At 42.2% G+C, this 17,830-nt stretch overlaps 1 protein-coding gene across 2 annotated transcripts in view; it reads right to left on the bottom strand.

Moving 5' to 3' along the window:
- The window catches only part of SPON2 (spondin 2), a 253,273-nt gene extending 237,774 nt beyond the window's left edge, over nucleotides 1–15,499 (bottom strand). Inside the window, exons 1-2 of one of the 2 annotated variants that reach the window (XM_069632167.1) lie at nucleotides 15,385–15,499; nucleotides 14,460–14,686 (exon numbers count right to left, since the gene is read on the bottom strand). In XM_069632167.1, the coding sequence (XP_069488268.1) occupies nucleotides 14,460–14,682 (223 nt within the window). In that variant the 5' untranslated portion in view covers nucleotides 14,683–14,686; nucleotides 15,385–15,499. The remainder of the gene's footprint in view (nucleotides 1–14,459; nucleotides 14,687–15,384) is intronic. The other variant, XM_069632168.1, reaches the window with a different exon arrangement.
- Nucleotides 15,500–17,830: the final 2,331 nt, after the last annotated feature.

Here is a 17,830-nt window from a genome sequence, read left to right as displayed (position 1 = left end):
CACCCCTCATCTGAAACAATACCCTGGAGGTCATTACAACCCCGGCGTTAAGGGTTAACGACGGCGTTAACCCTTAACGCCGGATTCCCACTTTAACGCCTGCTTTTGGCAGGCGTTAAAGTCCATGGCGCTAACCCGCCATGGTGCTAATTACGCCGCCGTAATTTACGGCGGCGTAATTAGCGCCTTCCCCACTCCCATTATGCCCTATGGGGCAAAAATGGGAATGGGGAAGGGAAAATGGGAAATGGGGATTTACCGCCCCACTCACCTTGGAATGGGGCGGTAAATCCGCCATCCACCATGGTGTAAACGTAGAACACCATGGTGGTGAAGTTGTGCACTTAGCACCAAGGTTGTAATGACCTCCCCTGTTCCAGATAAAGTGAAAAGTGGTAAAAGAAAAGTAAATGAAACAGAAATGCAACAGAATGCAACAGCAAATTCCGCAAAGAAAAGAAGCTAAAGTTTCATCAATTGCCGCAAACATAGAAGAACCTATTAGGGAATGTAAACCAGGCACGTCGGCAAAGAAGCAACAGAAAAACGGAAAAATGCACTCAGATACAGAACTTGCTGGCCCATTCAAATTTACAAATGAAAGTGGGGTAAGTTGCTATGCAAATGTAGCAATGAATATTCTATTTCAATTGCCACCAATTGTTAACAATATTTACCTGCACAGCACAGACCACTTGTGTTTGCAAATGTTAGTGCTGCATAGAAATGCAACAAGCAATCCTGACAACACATACATTGTTCATGGAGTAAGGCAACAATTGGACGACTGTGCTGGAATGGTGAGATTCACTATGAGCTCACAAGAAGATCCACAAGAATTTCTAATGTGCATACTATTAGTATTGGAAAACAAAAGCATACCTATCAATGAAATCTTCCACATTTCGTACATGTGGAAACATACATGCACTCTCTGTAACAAAGTGATGCAGGAAGAAATCCCAAATGAGTGATTTGTGTATGTTTCCATACCAAATAGTGAGAGCATTCCATTTCGTTAACCTGTACAAAATGCAAACCATGGCAGATTATGTAGTATTTGCAATTCAGACAATCACTCTACCTTACTGATACAATCACATAGTGCCTACATAATACTTATGCTTCTACGTTATAATGCAGATGGCACCAAAAACAACTGCAAACTGACTGGATTCACACACGGTCAAGTGTCACTTGGAAGGAAAACCTTTACAACAGTAGGACTAAAATACCATGCCGGAGCTACAACCAATGCAGGTCACTACACTGCATACATTAAAAAGAGTTCTGGAAGTTTCAATGTAATGATAGCACCATTACTCTAAAGCAAGGGTTGCCAGCTAACCTAACAAATGCGTATTTAATGTTCTTGAAGCCAAAATGTATGAAATAATGTGTACTTCAAAATTGTCAACAAAGTTTGTGAAAGACTTCAAAAAGTTAGAATACGCCCACAGGTATCTAACTACCCAACAGGATGGAAGAATGACACAAATAAATGATTATCACAGATCGTTGCAAACAAATGCACAGGTAGAATACACCTATAGGTATCTAACTGTTGTTAAAAATCAACAGGAAGGCAACAAAGAAAACATTAATGGGAAAGATAAAGGAAACAGGATATGACAACGACACAAATGAATGAGTATCACAAATCTGTAGGAACAAATGCACAGTTAGAATATGCCTACTGGTATCTAACTGTTGTTAAAAATGGGCAGGAAGGCAACACCAAATTACATCATAACGACCGACCCCCAGGACAAATGCATTGATCACCCATATCTTAAGACTCTAGTCCCTGGCCACAAGCACCGTAGCATGTGCTAATCATGGCGGCATACTAATGAATATAAGAATAGCCATTGGAAAAAATAATGCATTTACGGCATGTTGTCAATTTCAATGTTGCCTACCAATACGTGCGTGCTTTAAACAGTTACAAATTTCCTGTCCAGTAAATGGACTGAAGTGTTACAAATGTCCTGCCCACTACATGGACTGAAGTGCTATCGTTATTACACCCCACATTTACAGTGCGTACAAGGTGTCCATAGATATTACATCATGACGACCGAAGAACAAATGCATTGATCACCCATATCTTACTGTCTGAACCTTTCCCAATGCTCTGTGACACAGCAAAATAGTTTCATGAAAAAAGCATGTGTACGCTGGTTGTTGCTCCGCTTTCCGCAGATCCAAGATGTCGGGTTGAATCCAAACCATCTGACGCAGAACACGTCTCGCAGCAGCCAATGGGCAGAGATGTCGCCTGTCCGCGGTCATGACGCCAGCCCCTTAGCCAATCGGTATCTTGTTCGTCGACCGAACAGGGAAGTGTGACCGCGGAGCGAACATAGATATCATTAATTATTTCAGACCTACTTTTTGATAATTATAAAGGAACATACTGCACGGATGGGTACCAAATTTACAAAAGCACGCTTTCTGGACCAAGCCCCTGTACCTGCCACAGATTTCGTCAAAATTCGTCCAGTGGTTTCACCTGTAGCCGTGCGCAAAGTTTTTCCCCCATTCAGTCTATGGGAAAAAAGACGTTTTGGGTCCCCCCCTATAACTTTGCCCCCCCCTCGGCCAACCATCTCCAAATTTTGCAAAAACATTCAGAGTGGCCCATATACTTTTTTTTTGCAAAGTTTGGTGAGGAATCGTCCAGGGGGAGCAAAGTTATAAGCCACCCAAAAAGTGCTCTTCCTATGGAAACAGCAGCTTAACCATAACTACATGGCCACTAGCGTGGCCATATTATATATATATATATAACAGAACCCAATTCGCCTTTAGGTGCTCAGCCTACATGTAGCTGGTGCTGCAAAGTACTGAAAGCTGGCTTGCTTTCGAAATCTTCAAAAAACAAACATTTTCTCTGCGGTTGTAACACTGCAAAAAACCACAGCAGACAATGCATAAAAGTGCACCAGCACACATAACCGGGCTACCACGTTGTTAAAATCTCATATTCTTTATTTTAAACACATTGTGCAAACACAGTAAAAAAGAGCAAAATTAATTAGCTCTTACTCACATGGTAGACCAGATGAAAAATAAGCCTAATCCCCTCCTGGGAGGACACACGGCACACATTCCACTCACTTCATGAGCTTCTTCAGGCTATAAAACATCCTTTTAACGGAACAAGCATTCATTCATTTAAGTAAACAGTTTCGTTCGCAAATGAGACAGTCTCCTCCTCTCCGTTGCCAAAACTTCCGATCACGTGATCGCTAAGCGTTATACCAGAAATCTCTATACAACGCCATCCATCTTGGAATGGTGATATGTCTGCTAGTGCTTATACCATTTAGCAAATGCAAAGGCATATTACCCGCTATTGGGGAGGTCTATTAACTTGCAATTGTTTAAATTAAGAAGACTGTATCATTGCAATCATCCACCGTTACTTAATATAATTCTGTATTCAGAAATAATCTTTTGTCGTTCATGCGCCAATACGCTCTATTTCAACACCGGATCACATTCTGCAAATGAAATATTGCAGATGTGTCCTAACATCCCAGAGGGAACACTTATCGAAGTCAGACTAGCGGCTTGCCAGAACCTACTTATATTGTGGGCCAGTGCCATCACACCACTCTATACTGCTTTCAGTGCAGTTACCTCAACACCATAAAGCTTGTGAGTAAATGGATAAATACCCATAGACAAGTCAAAATACAATTTTATACTTATTATCTGCACAATATGCCTGATTCTACCAGATCATTCAATTAAAAGAGAGCAGTAGAGAGCAACAATCGAAAACAGCTTACCAAGTTATTATACTCAGGCAGTAAATAGTAAAGCACCATTGTGTATATGGGAGCAATACATTTGATCTATAATCACTTCCTATATTAACCCACATATGATAAAGTGCCAATGCATTTTCATTCTTAATCTCCTTACCAAGGTGTCTGTGCTTCAAAGTGTCTTAATTTAGAAAGTTCCCATGCTTGTAAAGTGCTTCAGTATTAAAGTGCAAATGCATGTAAAGTGCAAATGCTACACCTCATATATATCAAATGAGCTCCCATTATTTAAGCAGCAGTGTGTTAATATGAACACAGTGTTGCACATTAGTGTAAAAACACATACATTTCTGAATCAATATTGAGGCCCTTGGGTCTCAAAGTATTGTATTTGCAAATGAGAGAAGCCTCCAATTGCCTCAGCTTCAATTCTCTATTCCCCAACCTCCTGTGTTGGGGCACATGGGCCAAACCCAAAAGTTACATTTCTTTAATGTTACCCTTGTGTTTGTCCAGAAAATGTCCTGTTAAGGGATAAGTCAAATCTCCATTTTTGATGGCCCTGTAATGTTGCATTATGCGCAGCTTCAGTGTTCCTATAGTGGAACCTATGTAATGAAGCTCACTAGTGCAAGTAATTACATACACCACAAATTTTGTGAGACACGTTATATTGTGCTTATACTTCCATGTCAGTACATTGCAGCTAGTGAACGGCTTCTGCGATAGAAAGCTGCATATTTTACAATTCGCACATTTTCAAAATCCCATTTTCATTGTTTACTTAAAGAGACTATGTGAAACATGCTCATCTCGATTTACCATACTTGGTGACAGAGTATTTTTGAGAGTTGGGGCTCTCCGATATGTTACACTTGGTTTCTGTTCTAGTGCCTGTGACAGATCTGGATCAGTATGGAGTACTTTCCAATGTTTTGTAATTATACTCTGAATATTTTTCACTTGATGATTGAAACCTGTCACAAATCTGATGACATTATCTTGCTTGTTTCTCCTTGAAGTTAACAAACTTGATTTTACCACTTTTTCAGCTTTTTGATAACTCTGTCAGTTTCCCTTTTGTACCTTCTAGCTAGGAATCTCTGATTTATATATCTAGCTTCTGTTTGATAGTCCGAGTCATCACTTCAAGCTCTCTTAGCTCTTAGGAATTCTCCATAGGGTGTTGATTTGATCAACGATGTGGTGTGGTGACTACTAGCATGAAGACTTGAGTTGGAGGTTGTCTTTTTTCTATACAGTTTGGACATCAATCTGTTATCCACTACCCTGAATTCTACATCCAGAAAGACCAGCTCAGTTCTACTGGACACTGTAGTTAACTTCAGATTCAGTTCATTATCATTCAAGATGTGGACATATTCATTTAATCCCAAGATGGTACCGTCCCATATGATAAATAAATCATCAATGAAGCGGTACCATGTGATGATGTGCTGTGTAAATTGTGTTGTGTCTCCCACCAGCCCATATCGAGATTTGCATAGGTTGGGGCCATACAAGACCCCATCGCTGTTCCCTGGGTCTCTGTGTACATTTGATTTCCATACAGAAAATGATTATGCTCCAAACAAAATCTCAACATCTCAATAAGCATTGTGTTATGATCTCGAAAACTGATATATCTTCCTTCCAGAAAAAATGTCCTGGGTGTTTAGCTTAGCTAACCATAACTGGCGAATTTCTGAGGTTTTTCAGTTTTACTTGTAACCATAACGTCGATTTAACACGTTTTTTCAATGAATTTCATAGGGTTTTATTAGTGCAACTTAACCATAATGTCCCTTTAACAAAGTTTTTTCATTGAATTTCATAGGTTTTTATTAGTCCAACTTAACCATAACGTCCCTTTAACAATGTTTTTTCAGTGCATTTCATGGGTTTTTACCAGTGCATGCTATTTTCCTACAACTTACTAATATCATATTTACAAAGTTTCACCTTAAAACTCTGCCATTTCCCACCTTTTAGCATCATTTTTAACACTTCTATATACTTTTTGCAATTTTTTCAACTGATTTTGCATCCATATACGTCCACAAACATCTGACTTCATCGTGGACATTCCAGACAGTGCCACGTGACCATACGTTGGCGCGCGGCATGATGAAGTGTCCAAGAACGTGTCTGCACTTTGCGATCAGATCCGTGCTTCGCAGAAAGCTCGGAAACTGCATTTTCTACTGATCTAGGAACTTTCAACTTCAAAATTTCCCTTGCACAGCTCCTACGTCTATTCTTAGTCATTAGCCATTAACAATCTAGTACACAGTACATACTTGAAAGAATTTTAGCAAAACTGCTATTTATCTTAAAAATGGCATCACCTATTACCATCCCTCCTCCCCAAGAGCCACCACCACCATCAGCTGGAGGACCTTCACAACAAAAAAAGCGCAGTACTACCAAAGACAATGAAGAGGACCAAGAAGATGCGGTAGAGGAAGTGCCTACTTCTTGCACCAAAATCGAATCATGGGTGTGCCAGTTCTTTGATACTGTTGGGAGTGTACCAAAGGCTAAAGCTACCAAAGTGAAATGCAGTACTCCTACGGGACCACCTCTATGCACCGCCACACCAAATCTAATGATCGCAATGCTCTCGGAAAGGTTGTTCCTTTTCCGGCAAGTAGTATGCTGCCTTCTTCCACCTCATCTTCCTCAACAAATACTGTAACCACACAGCCTGATGTCTGCGGGCTTTGGCGCGTTATAAATAAATAAATAAGGAGGACTACAGACCAGTATCGTCCATTGCAGCCTCTCAAATGGGGGATAAAAGCCATTAGCACCCCTGGTTCCCAAAGCTGGAACCCGGGGTGCTAAAACATAGATTTTTCTTCCTATAGCGGGACGCCAACATGGAAAGAGAAGGCGGGGCTCCGTACACAGCCCCTCGTCCCTTGCCATGGCAGCCTGCAAAACCCTATGAACATAGTACCACAAGCACTTTTTTTCCCTTTCAAACCTATCCTACCTTCGAATAACTTTACCTCATAGCCGGTTCCAGGTAGACATAGCCACTTTAATACCATTTTTCGCCCCTAGCGGTCATGACCATTAACCAGATAGTCCGCATCATGACCTTATGCCATGACCCAGACAATCTGGCTACTGCCCACGGCCACAGGCTATACCTCAGTCACCAAAGGTATATGACTATTTTTTGTACCTACATTATGACACTTGTCAAAAAATAAAACCCGGGCACGTTTGCAAAACCATGCTTTAATGTCCTTGCCAGTGCTCCTCACGAGTTTGCTTGAAATCCGCCAATGTTTTATTTTTTAAAAAGTATCAAAACGTATGTACATACAATAGTCATATAACTTAGCCACTTGACAAAATCTATTCAGTCTTTACACAAACATTGAAGGTTGGGTCTATAATCTTTCTCAAAATGTTTGTCTACATTCGTCAAATAGCAACAAAGTTATAAGCCATCTAAAAATATTGAGACCCCTCTCTAATTTCGCCCCCTATTGAGAAAATCCCACCAAACTTCAGAAAACGATGTATATCTAGATCCAAAATCGTTTTGCCAAATGTTGTGCAGATCCATGAAATGACACCACATTTATATGCCTTTACAATATTTTGGGTCCCCCCTCTAATTTTGCCCCCTCTTGATGGAATTCCACAAAACTTTGCAAAAACATTCAGGCTTAGTTCTACAATAAAATTGCAAAATAACATGCAGTTTCATTGAGTGGCAAAAAAGTTATAAGTCATCCAAAAACTGCTTTTCCCCCAACCCCGTAATGCATAAATTGGTACAGATGTCCTAGGACATCTGAAGTGTCCGCGAACACCACAGGACTGCCCCAGGACATCTGGCGTTTTTGCGGACTTTCGGGGGTGAAACAACCCGTTTTTTGGCTTCTTATGTCCATATCCAGTCCAATCCTCATCCCCCCACATCCTCAGAGATTGTTTGTTAAGTTTGCCAAATGCAATGCAGCTTTTTTTAATGTTTTCACTGCGCTGCCCACGGACCCCAAAACCGACACATTTCACGTTTTCTCACCACCTAATCAGCGGCTGCATCCCGATGTCTGCGCACCACACAAAAGTCCACACATTTTTCAGCCCAGTCCACGGACCGAACAGGGAAGTAAGTCTGCGGAGCGGACATAGATATCACTAATTTTGTTGCCTTACGTTTTGGTCGTGAAAAAAAGAACTACTGGATGGATTTACACCACATTAACAAAAGCACGCTTTCGGGACCAAGCCGTCGCTCCTGCTGCAAATTTGGTGAAAATCCGTCCAGCGGTTTGGGCTGTAGGCATGAGCAAATTTTTTTCCCCTTATTTTTTTCCCCTTATGTCTATGTGTGTATGTGTGTGTGTGTGTGTGTGTGAACATACTGGAAACATGACATTTGGACAACCCACTATGTTTCCCCGGATTTCAGCACAAGTCAAAATGTGTTTGTGGCTTGTCGGAGCGTTGTTCCTTATAAAATTCCACAACGTTTCACTAACCTGCACCAAATTTTGCATAGTTACCTGTTAGGATCCTGACTGACTACATAATATTTACACACGCCCCCCCCCATTCCCCAGATTTCAGCACCTTCACAAACGAGATGGTTGCCTGAAATCGGCGAAACATCAATGTGGTCATAGAGGGAATGGTCTGCAACCCTAGAATGCAGATTTCTGGGACATTGGCACCATAATGCACCGCACCGAACTACACCATGCCAGAATGAGGCAACCGGTGGGGGCAGAGCACAGTAGCTCCCAGTATGCAGCAACACACAAACTCTTGCCTCCCCCCAATGTCTGCTCCGGGGTATGTCAGCCAGCCACACATGCCCATTCTCATTGCAGTTTACTTCAGAGTGCAAGGCACATCAAGCGAATAGCGAATCGAAACAATGACCTACAGGATCATTGATTTTCAACAATTGATGAAAGCGTTGTCATGTCTATCCACACAACCTGTTTGGAAAACGGATACTTTTTGCTAGTGATATTATAAGAAAACAACTGACAACTTCAAGAAAAAGGCTGTCGAACAACTTGATGACAATATCTTGAATTGGCACAGGAAAGGCCTCATCACAGATGAAGAAAGAGCCTTCTTAGCAGTTAAAGAACCAGTTGTTCCGACTATGTATTCCCTACCGAAAGAACATAAAGAATTCAACACGATACCGGAAGGCCGCCCAATCATGAGTGGGATTGGGTGGATTACCGAGAATGTCTCTGAATATTTAGACGCCATTCTCAAGCCAAGAGCGGAAGTACTTAAATCATATTTGCAAGATTCCACTAGCCTCATATGCAAGAAACATGATTTTGAATGGCATAATACCTATTACCTTGCGACCTTGGACGTCAAGGCCCTCTATACCTCCATTCACCACAAATGGGCAACCGCCTCTATCGACTATACCTTTAGGAATGATTCTGCCTCATACTACAACCAAATCCAAATGCTGAAGGAAATGTTACAACTTACCATGGATCTAAACCTATTTACGTTCAACAATGAGATATATCAACAAACTAAATGAGTGGCTATGGGCACTAAATACGCTCCAGCCCTAGCCAACCTCGTTATGGGCATGTTAGAAGACAGAATAGTATACACAGCCCCGTTTTTTCTCAACAAGGTTAAATTGTGGACGCAGTATATTGATGATGTGTTCTGCAACATCGATGGATGTACTGGTGAATTTCAAGACTTTGTCGATCATTTGAACCAAAATTGCTATGACATCCAGTTTGTGGGAGAGTGTAATAACAGAAGTATTAATTTCATGGATTTGACGATACTACAAGTTGGTAATCAGCTACACACTAGGACATTTAGGAAACAGACAGAGGTTAACTCCACGCTTCATGCAAGCAGCTGTCATCATCATCCTACAATCCGGAATATACCATTAGGCGAGTATATTAGAGCCAGACGGAATTGCCAACTGGATAGCAAGTTTGAAGAGGAATGTTCTTTATTACGACATCGTTTCAATAACAGGGGTTACTCAGATAAATGCATCAAATCGGCTTACAAGAAAACTAAATGTATGCAACAGCAAGATACTCTTCAACTAAAATCGGTTAAAAGTACAGATGGTATAATTGGACACAATATTGTAGGGACCATCGGCAGATCCAACGAATTTTAGAGAAACACTGGTATCTTTTGAAACTTGATGAACATATTACTAAACTGATAGATGTGAGACCACGTATGACTTTCAAGAGAGCTGGGACTCTTAAAACAATACTCAGTCCATCTTTGTTGCCGGATATTGAACAAATGAACCGCACAACTTGGTTGTCTAGCAATTTGAGTGGTTTCAGGAAATATGGTATGTGTACACAATGTAGGTATGCGCACCATCAGATCAATAAATGTATGGATTCACATGGCAAACAATGGCTAATACAGCAAGGGATTAATTGCAAAACCAAATTTGTAGTGCACGCTATCATCTGTGTATGCAAAAAGATTTACATTGGTAGCACCAAAAGAGAACTGAGAGTACGTATTCGCGAGCATCTGGCCAAGATTGGCAGTCAAGACATTTTGTTGCCCTTAGCAAATCGTTGGCAAAACTGTCATCAGTTGCACAACAAATTTGACATTAGATTTATAGGTCTGAAACAAGTGATACTGAGCAAAGGAGGAGGAGACAGATTAAAAGCTCTGCGACAGTCTGAAGCACACATCATTTGCTTTTTTAATTCTACTAATACATGTCTCAATAATGATAATGAGATGGCTTCATTCCTATAGGATTTTTGTCTCTACTAAATAGTTGATGATTTGAATCATGTGTAACAGCATGATAGTACTAAGTAACTTGTTCACTGCATTTATCATTATTCTGTGTTTGTGGGGTTGTGGGAGGCGTAGCGACACTAGCCACACTTAGTGATTTCACAGGACTCTTCTCACTAGACTATTTACATGTAGTCAGGCATACTGCTCTTTCAAAATTAATGGGTTTGTAATAGTACAAATAATGAAACATTCACTCTAATATGCACTTTCAAACAATTAGGTTATAGTGGAAATGAGGACCTTACTATTTGTATTTATATTTTGTAGTTTACTATATTGCGGTATGAAACAGTATACGCTAACTTATTGTTTTAGATGTTATGCGGGCTATAATGAACTAGTCCACCAATATAAAATTGTAATTTATGTCAATATGCTTTTCAGAGTATTTGTCCTTTGGAACGCCTGTATGTATAGCTTTCCCTTTAAGGGGGTGGCAACAGGCAGTGATGTGATATTGGAGAGAGTTATTTGTGGCGAATCGAGGCTGCTTCGCCTTGTAGGAAAGAGATCGCCATGGTAATGCATTGTTGCATTGCCGTGGGAACCCAAATACTCTTTAAGCCCTTCCAAAATGGCGCCGACTGCTTTCACCATTTGAGCAGCCGACGCAAGGGATTTCTGAGCAGCAGAGTAAGTCGCTTTACCTTGATCACTCGCGTATGCAAGCTTTGTATTTGCTAGTGAGATTGCATTGATACGGCCTATTGTAGAATTCGACAAGGTCCCTTACCTTTAATCAGGTTTCTTGTTTAATGTGACGGTGCCACGAAACGCTAACTTCCACCCCGCAATGTGGTATGGCATCCTGCCTGTGACGTGTTCTCATACCCTTATGCAATTTAGTTTGTTTCACTTCGTACGAGAGGTGACCCACGAGGTGAACACTAGTTAGTTAGACTAATTTGGGGTTATTGTAATTTTTGTGTTTACAGATTTTCTACCATTGGGATTTGTCCCTATTATTATATTTCGGACAACAGTCGTACGGATTAACTAGTTCTATTATTGGGTAAGCTCAAGTTATATTACATTATGTAATTATATAAACACGCTTAACAACATTCTTATCAACAACTGAACTAATGGGCATTTTTTACTTTTGTCTCTTGTTTTTTCAATTTTATTTTAATGTGTACCCTCATTTGTTATTTTGTTATTTTATTTATTGCTATTTTGACATGGAATGTCTCATATTACTGTGCTGTGGCTTTATATGGTTACATATGTCTATATTATGACATTATTTTGTGTTTTTTGAACCCGCTTAATCCTCCCCTTCACCAACCCTTGTTTCTCTGTCTAATCTAAATATGTGGACTTTTTAAATGTTTAATCTTCATATGTCAAATGTGATTTTGAACTATGATGTTAATGTCAATTTAGTAATTTTCTTATGGCTTCGGTTTAAATAATATAGCCCCGATTTGATAAAGGCTTGTGGGAGCTGAAACGCGTAACGAGGTAGAGGGCTTTGTAACAGATTGTGCAATTAAACAATCAAGCCTTAAACTGGCGCTGAGTCCTGGAGTTTCCTGTTTTTCTTATAAGAAAACATGTCCACGCTTGTTTTGCCAAAATATGGGGTATTCCACGTTGGAAAATATACCAGTTGGCTTTACCATTAAAAATGCCCTGCCACAGTATGAAAATATGTCCAAACTGGCTGCATCAAAATGCCAGTCTAGCCATGTAATAACACTTATCATGCTTGCTTTATCAAAGATGACCAATACAAAAAGGCATGCAACAGTAGAGAAATGGCTAGACTGGCTGCATTAAAATGCCAGTCTAGCTACATAATAACACTTATCATGCTTGCTTTATTATTTTTTACTAGGCATCCATCATAGATGGCCAATAAAAAAGAATGCAATGTCTAGTTCATGGACCACCCCAGCATCTCACATGGGGAGCTGCTTTTGGCTGATGCACAACACCCCTCCCACTAAAATCAGCTCCACATCCCAATACAAAACCACGTGTGCACACATTGACACAACCTTCACACGCAGCATGTACTCGCTCTTTCAAAAGCACACCCATCACCATGCAGTCACTCACTACACAAAACACAAATATACACACATAAATGCACATATTTAAATTGACATACCTTCTGCCACGTCCGGATGTTTCCTCCCAGCGCTCCAGCTGCCGTGTAGCATGAACAAGAACGAGGAAACAAACAGTGCTTCCTGGTTCATGCACATGCACACAAGAGCCGGAGCACTGATGAAAAAGTGGCCCGTTCCGTTTGTATACTCATACAAACATGCTATTGCTCATCCAGCATCCCCAATGGGCCATACAAGGTTGGAGATGCAAAATGTTTCTGGCTTTGCATGGTTCATTGGATATGCAAGGCTGGGGAACAGAACGGAAACCACGTTTTCCCTTAACAGTTCAAGCCAGCCGAGGAGAGCTTCCTCAACTGCTTTTTGTGCTCAGTGTTTACACTGGGCTTGCTCCTCCATAATGGGCGAGGGTGACCATGGTTCGGCACCCCTCGCCCATTCACAGGGTAGCTCAGCAGTTTGAGTGACTATTGCTAAAATATTATATGATAGGTTATTTATGACGCACTTTATACCCAGAGGTTTATGAGCACGGGCCCGCGGATCGATCCTGCGTTGCTCCGTGTTTTCTTGCTTCCAAGGCGAGCACGTTGCCCCTGAGCTATCCTCTCGAGACAATATATTTTTTAAACTGTCTATACATTTTATAACTTTTTGCAATTCCTTATAAAAAAATACTGCTATAAAATGTGTTAAGGCAGGGGATGGGTTGGACTGGAAGCTTGCTCTTATTCTGGGCGAGGGTGGGGGAATTTCTGCCCCCATTGTGTAAATCAAAAGTTGGCACCCATGAGCCCACAGTTTAATTTCCTAATAACTCCTGTGAGCACTTAGAAGCATTTGTTTGTGATTAAGCAGGTTGACATGCATATAACAGCTTTAGAATTATATACTGTGATAAAACACAAAGGAAGGGGCCCTAAAATCAGAGTATTTGTGTGGTAGTCCGACAAAAAAAAGCACATTTTAAAGAAAACGAGTGAATGTAAGTTTAAGAAGCATGTTTCAGTTTGTAAACGACTTAGTGCTGACAGTCTCAGTAGGGGCACGTCTACATAAGCTGCTCACAACCCCCAACCCCCTGCAAGTGCAAGGGTTGTCATTTGGTAAACAATAGTGTGCCCAGCATGTGGTACCCGGCCCCACCCCAGTGATTTCCATGGCCCATTGATTCCCGTGGTGTACATTTCAAGCCAGAAGAACAAACACAGGCTAGGCAAACCGAGCCTGCAAACGCGCAAATGACAGCTCCATTAAGGCACCTGGAAAGAGTTATTTGGCAGGCGGGCTTTGGAGAAGGGGTACACGGGGGGTGGGGGAAGAGATGCAACGTATTGCGGGAGGCAAAGCAGCCAATAGGGGGTGGGGGAAAATTGTATGTGTATGAGACGCTTTTCTGATGATGAAACCATGACAGCAGCATGCAGAACATGTTGGCTTCCTGCCATTGGAACAGTACACTCTGAAAATACAGCTTTTTTTATTGTAGAACTATGACATTTGTTAAAGATTTTTTATTTTTTATAATTTCCAGTCGATTATTAAAAGACGGATTTGGGTGTGTTGGGGGGGAAGGGGGGGCAAAGAGGGGAGTCGCGTTATAGCTACTTGTATCAAGTTGAAAAGAATTGAGAACTGAAAACACCGAAAGGAAAAAAAAGTTCAACAGTTTTTGTTTAACTGATTCTTCCACGTCAACACATTTCACAAAGCATAGAGGGGTCTAGCGAAACCAGTTGCTCCCCACACCACCCCAAAAAATCATAATTGCACTTACCCAGTAGCGACGACCATTGCGCGGGCGGCCTGTAAAGGGGGTACTGCTTGGGGAACGCCACCTGGCTCCATTTGCCCGTGAAGACGACGCTGTAGCGCGCCAGCTCATCCGCTGTGCAGAGGAAATCCTCGCCCAGGGGCAGACAGCTGGCGCAGGTCAAAGCCGCCCAGAGCAGCGCCCAGACAACTTCACAGGACCTGCAGGCGGGCGCGAGGCGTTCCATCCTTCTGCCCCGGGAGAGGGAAACAGCGGCGAGTCAGTGTGCTGTGCATGCAGCCTGGAAACACTTCAGCCAGAACCGCCTAACCCACCCAACAAGTGCTGTATAACGGTGCCCTCTACTGCAGGAAACAGCGCTTCGACCAGACCAGCGGATCGCTCTGGGTGAAACACTGCACAGCCACCATTTCTGGCGCAATATCCCGTTGCATAATTACAATGATTTCATTTTACCCTTGCATTAGCAATGCAAGTTTGCAATTTCTATTAAAACGCGACACATGCATAACGCTTCGCCGCATTGATGGATTGTTAAGGATATGCAACATTTCATGTTTCCTGCAGCACAAGCAGTGCATCTCTGCACGCCAAACATTTTCCATATTCTCGAGTAAAAAACGAACGCCGCCTCGTTCGCCGCCACATATTGCTTTGCGTGCCAAACATGGATTACTTTTTAACCAAGGCAGGATTGCTCCTATTCCGTTTTCCTGCAATGGTATTTAAGAATATGGATGTTTTGCCCCAAGAACAAGTATTAACAGTCATAATTCAGATTAACGTGTAGACTAATATCCCCAGGTAATATATTTTGTGAATTGATGGTTCACATGGGCAACGCTCCTTCCCTGAGACGCATGGGAAGAGTTTTAAGCAACATCTGCATTGGAAACATACAGAAATAATGGCATTTTGCAAGACTCACTTAGCTGCTAGCTGGAGTTCTGTCTGGGAGGGAGCACCTGCTGTTGCTGGCAGCTGGGCGGGTCTGCAAGGAAGAACACCAGGAGACTTGGCTATTTATGCCTGAAGAGGGTCCCTCTAGTCCAACAATGACTTTAACCTCAGGACCTTCCACTTTGCAAAATGCAGAACATACCCTTGCTCGGATGTTTTTGGAACAAGAATCAAAGCTCCTGTCTGCCAGTTTACTCAAAGTCCCATAAAAAACACTTCCCCGCTGAGCAGACGCTGCACTTTTTTTTTTTTAACTGCCTAGGGTTATTATCTTTTTAAACTTGTGGAGCTGTTAGGAAATTCTGGTGGCTTTACAATCCTCTGCTTTTAATAATGCCATAATGTTATGCATACACTGCCCTGCTCCTCTGGTAACAGAAGCTTCCATCAGCATAACATGACTTCTGACAGAGAGCTGCGTGGTTGGGTAGATAAGGTTACTGAACAAGGACGCTTTTTTGGTTCTTTTTCTCCTGGTGTAATATTTGCGTATTCATTTTATACAAGATGTGCGGGTACACATATTCACAAAAGCGTACCCAGACACACACACACACACATGCACGTATGTAAACACACACACACACAAACACACGTTACCTCCACGCCCCTTCCTCTCCTCCGAGTACTTAATTTTGAGATGCCAACCTCCATAACTGGAACCCATTTTGTAAATGTATTTAGGGGCCATCCCCATCCCCTCTGGCTGTATAAAGCCCCTACCATCGGGCAATTCCGCAGTTACCTGTTTCCTGTCCTAAGGACAGGAACCAAGATGGGCAGTTTTGCTGCATACTTCCTACAACACCTTTCTGCTGCGCTTTGGAGGAGGAACTCAATGTGGTTTCATACCTATCATGTTATGCCTGGTGAGGAATCAACGATGGAAGGTCGGGAGATACCTTCCGGTGTGCTTGTGGGACTAGACACTCTGGGTGAGGTGTGGATTTTATTGACTAAAGCACATGGGACACTGAGAGCACGGAGTGATGGGCAGTACAGCAAGCAATGACCCGGAACACATATTCGCCACACGTCCAGGATCAGCTAAGATGATGCCGACATGACACTTCAACTCACAGTGATCAGCCAGAACAGAGGTGTTGCATCATGAAGGCCATAGAATCCAAAGGAGGCACATGTATGACATAAGGTGTTTAAGGAACACTGGTAGGAGAATGTCAGCAATCATGAAATGGGAACAGGCAGAGGGATTTGAGCATGTGCAAAAGCAATGTCATCTTTTGGTGGGGCGGGGAGTTACACAATGTACCACAACAGTCTGGCATGTTCAAACTGTAACTGATGTTGTGGTAGACCAACAAGTACAGACCAACAAGTACGTCTCAATGTATCATGCCAGACCATGAGCTCTCCATAAGAAATTCCGCGTAATTCAAATATGTATATCAACATGTACAATGCATACTGCCTCATATCCACCATGAAGGCAATCCTACATTTTTCCGTGTGGTAGCAGAGAAACTCTTCCACTCAGGGCACCCTCATAAGGTTGACAACCGGCCCTGAGTGGAAACAAGAGAGTTATTTCTCCAGTAATTGGGTTTCTGCTCATGGAATGAATTCAGGGTTTCTGTACCTAGATGAATGGTGGCCCAAAGCAACAAGTGAATGTCTTTTATAACCCGGACTCCATCAAAAATGCACAGAGTGACCTACCTTGGGTACCCGGTTACATTGTAATCGTTCTCTACTATACCCACCCCAGGCCCTGACCTTTTCTGGGCACACTTCACTGAGGAGACCCATCAGCTCAGGGGGTCGAACATTGGACCCCAAACCTCGGGGTGGAGAGTTTGCCGCCCTAATCAAGCAGAAGGAGTAACTTGCACCAAAAAGGTGAGCTGCACAGTGATAAAACAGCTCTCCTTCAAGCAGAAGGATGGGACATCTCCCAATGGACCAAGCAGTGTGTCCAAACCCTCCTACACATTCTGCTCGAGATAAAGGATTCTACAGTGTGGCTCTTGATTCGTGCATACATCCATAAATCATGCTCATTGGTAGTCTCCAGGCCAAGGTGGCACCTTGGTCAGTTCAGGACCCTTGTATGCGATCATTGGTCAGCAGTCCTTCAATGGTTTAAAGCCTAGACTCTGTTTACCAGTGTTTTGTGTGACAGCCTCGAATGGGGCAAGATATATACAAACTAACAGGGATATCTCTACTGTATCGGTCCATATTGATTGTCTATTGGCTCCGCAGCTTTGGATGAAGAGCAACACTTGGAGTGCTGTCTTCCAGGGGAAAGTGGGAATTATAGGACACTCACATTAATGTGAATGGTCCAGGGTAATCAGGTCATTTTAAGTATTAACAAAAGTTCAGGGTTACAGACAAGTAGTCAATGGGATTCAAGACCAGATGCTTGGAGTCCATGGTACTCTACCTAT

This window comes from Ambystoma mexicanum, chromosome 6q, assembly GCF_040938575.1.
Source record: "Ambystoma mexicanum isolate Mex_15411 chromosome 6q, UKY_AmexF1_1, whole genome shotgun sequence".
In the NCBI taxonomy this organism is placed as follows: domain Eukaryota; kingdom Metazoa; phylum Chordata; class Amphibia; order Caudata; family Ambystomatidae; genus Ambystoma; species Ambystoma mexicanum.
This window is presented reverse-complemented; position numbering and strand designations above follow the sequence as displayed.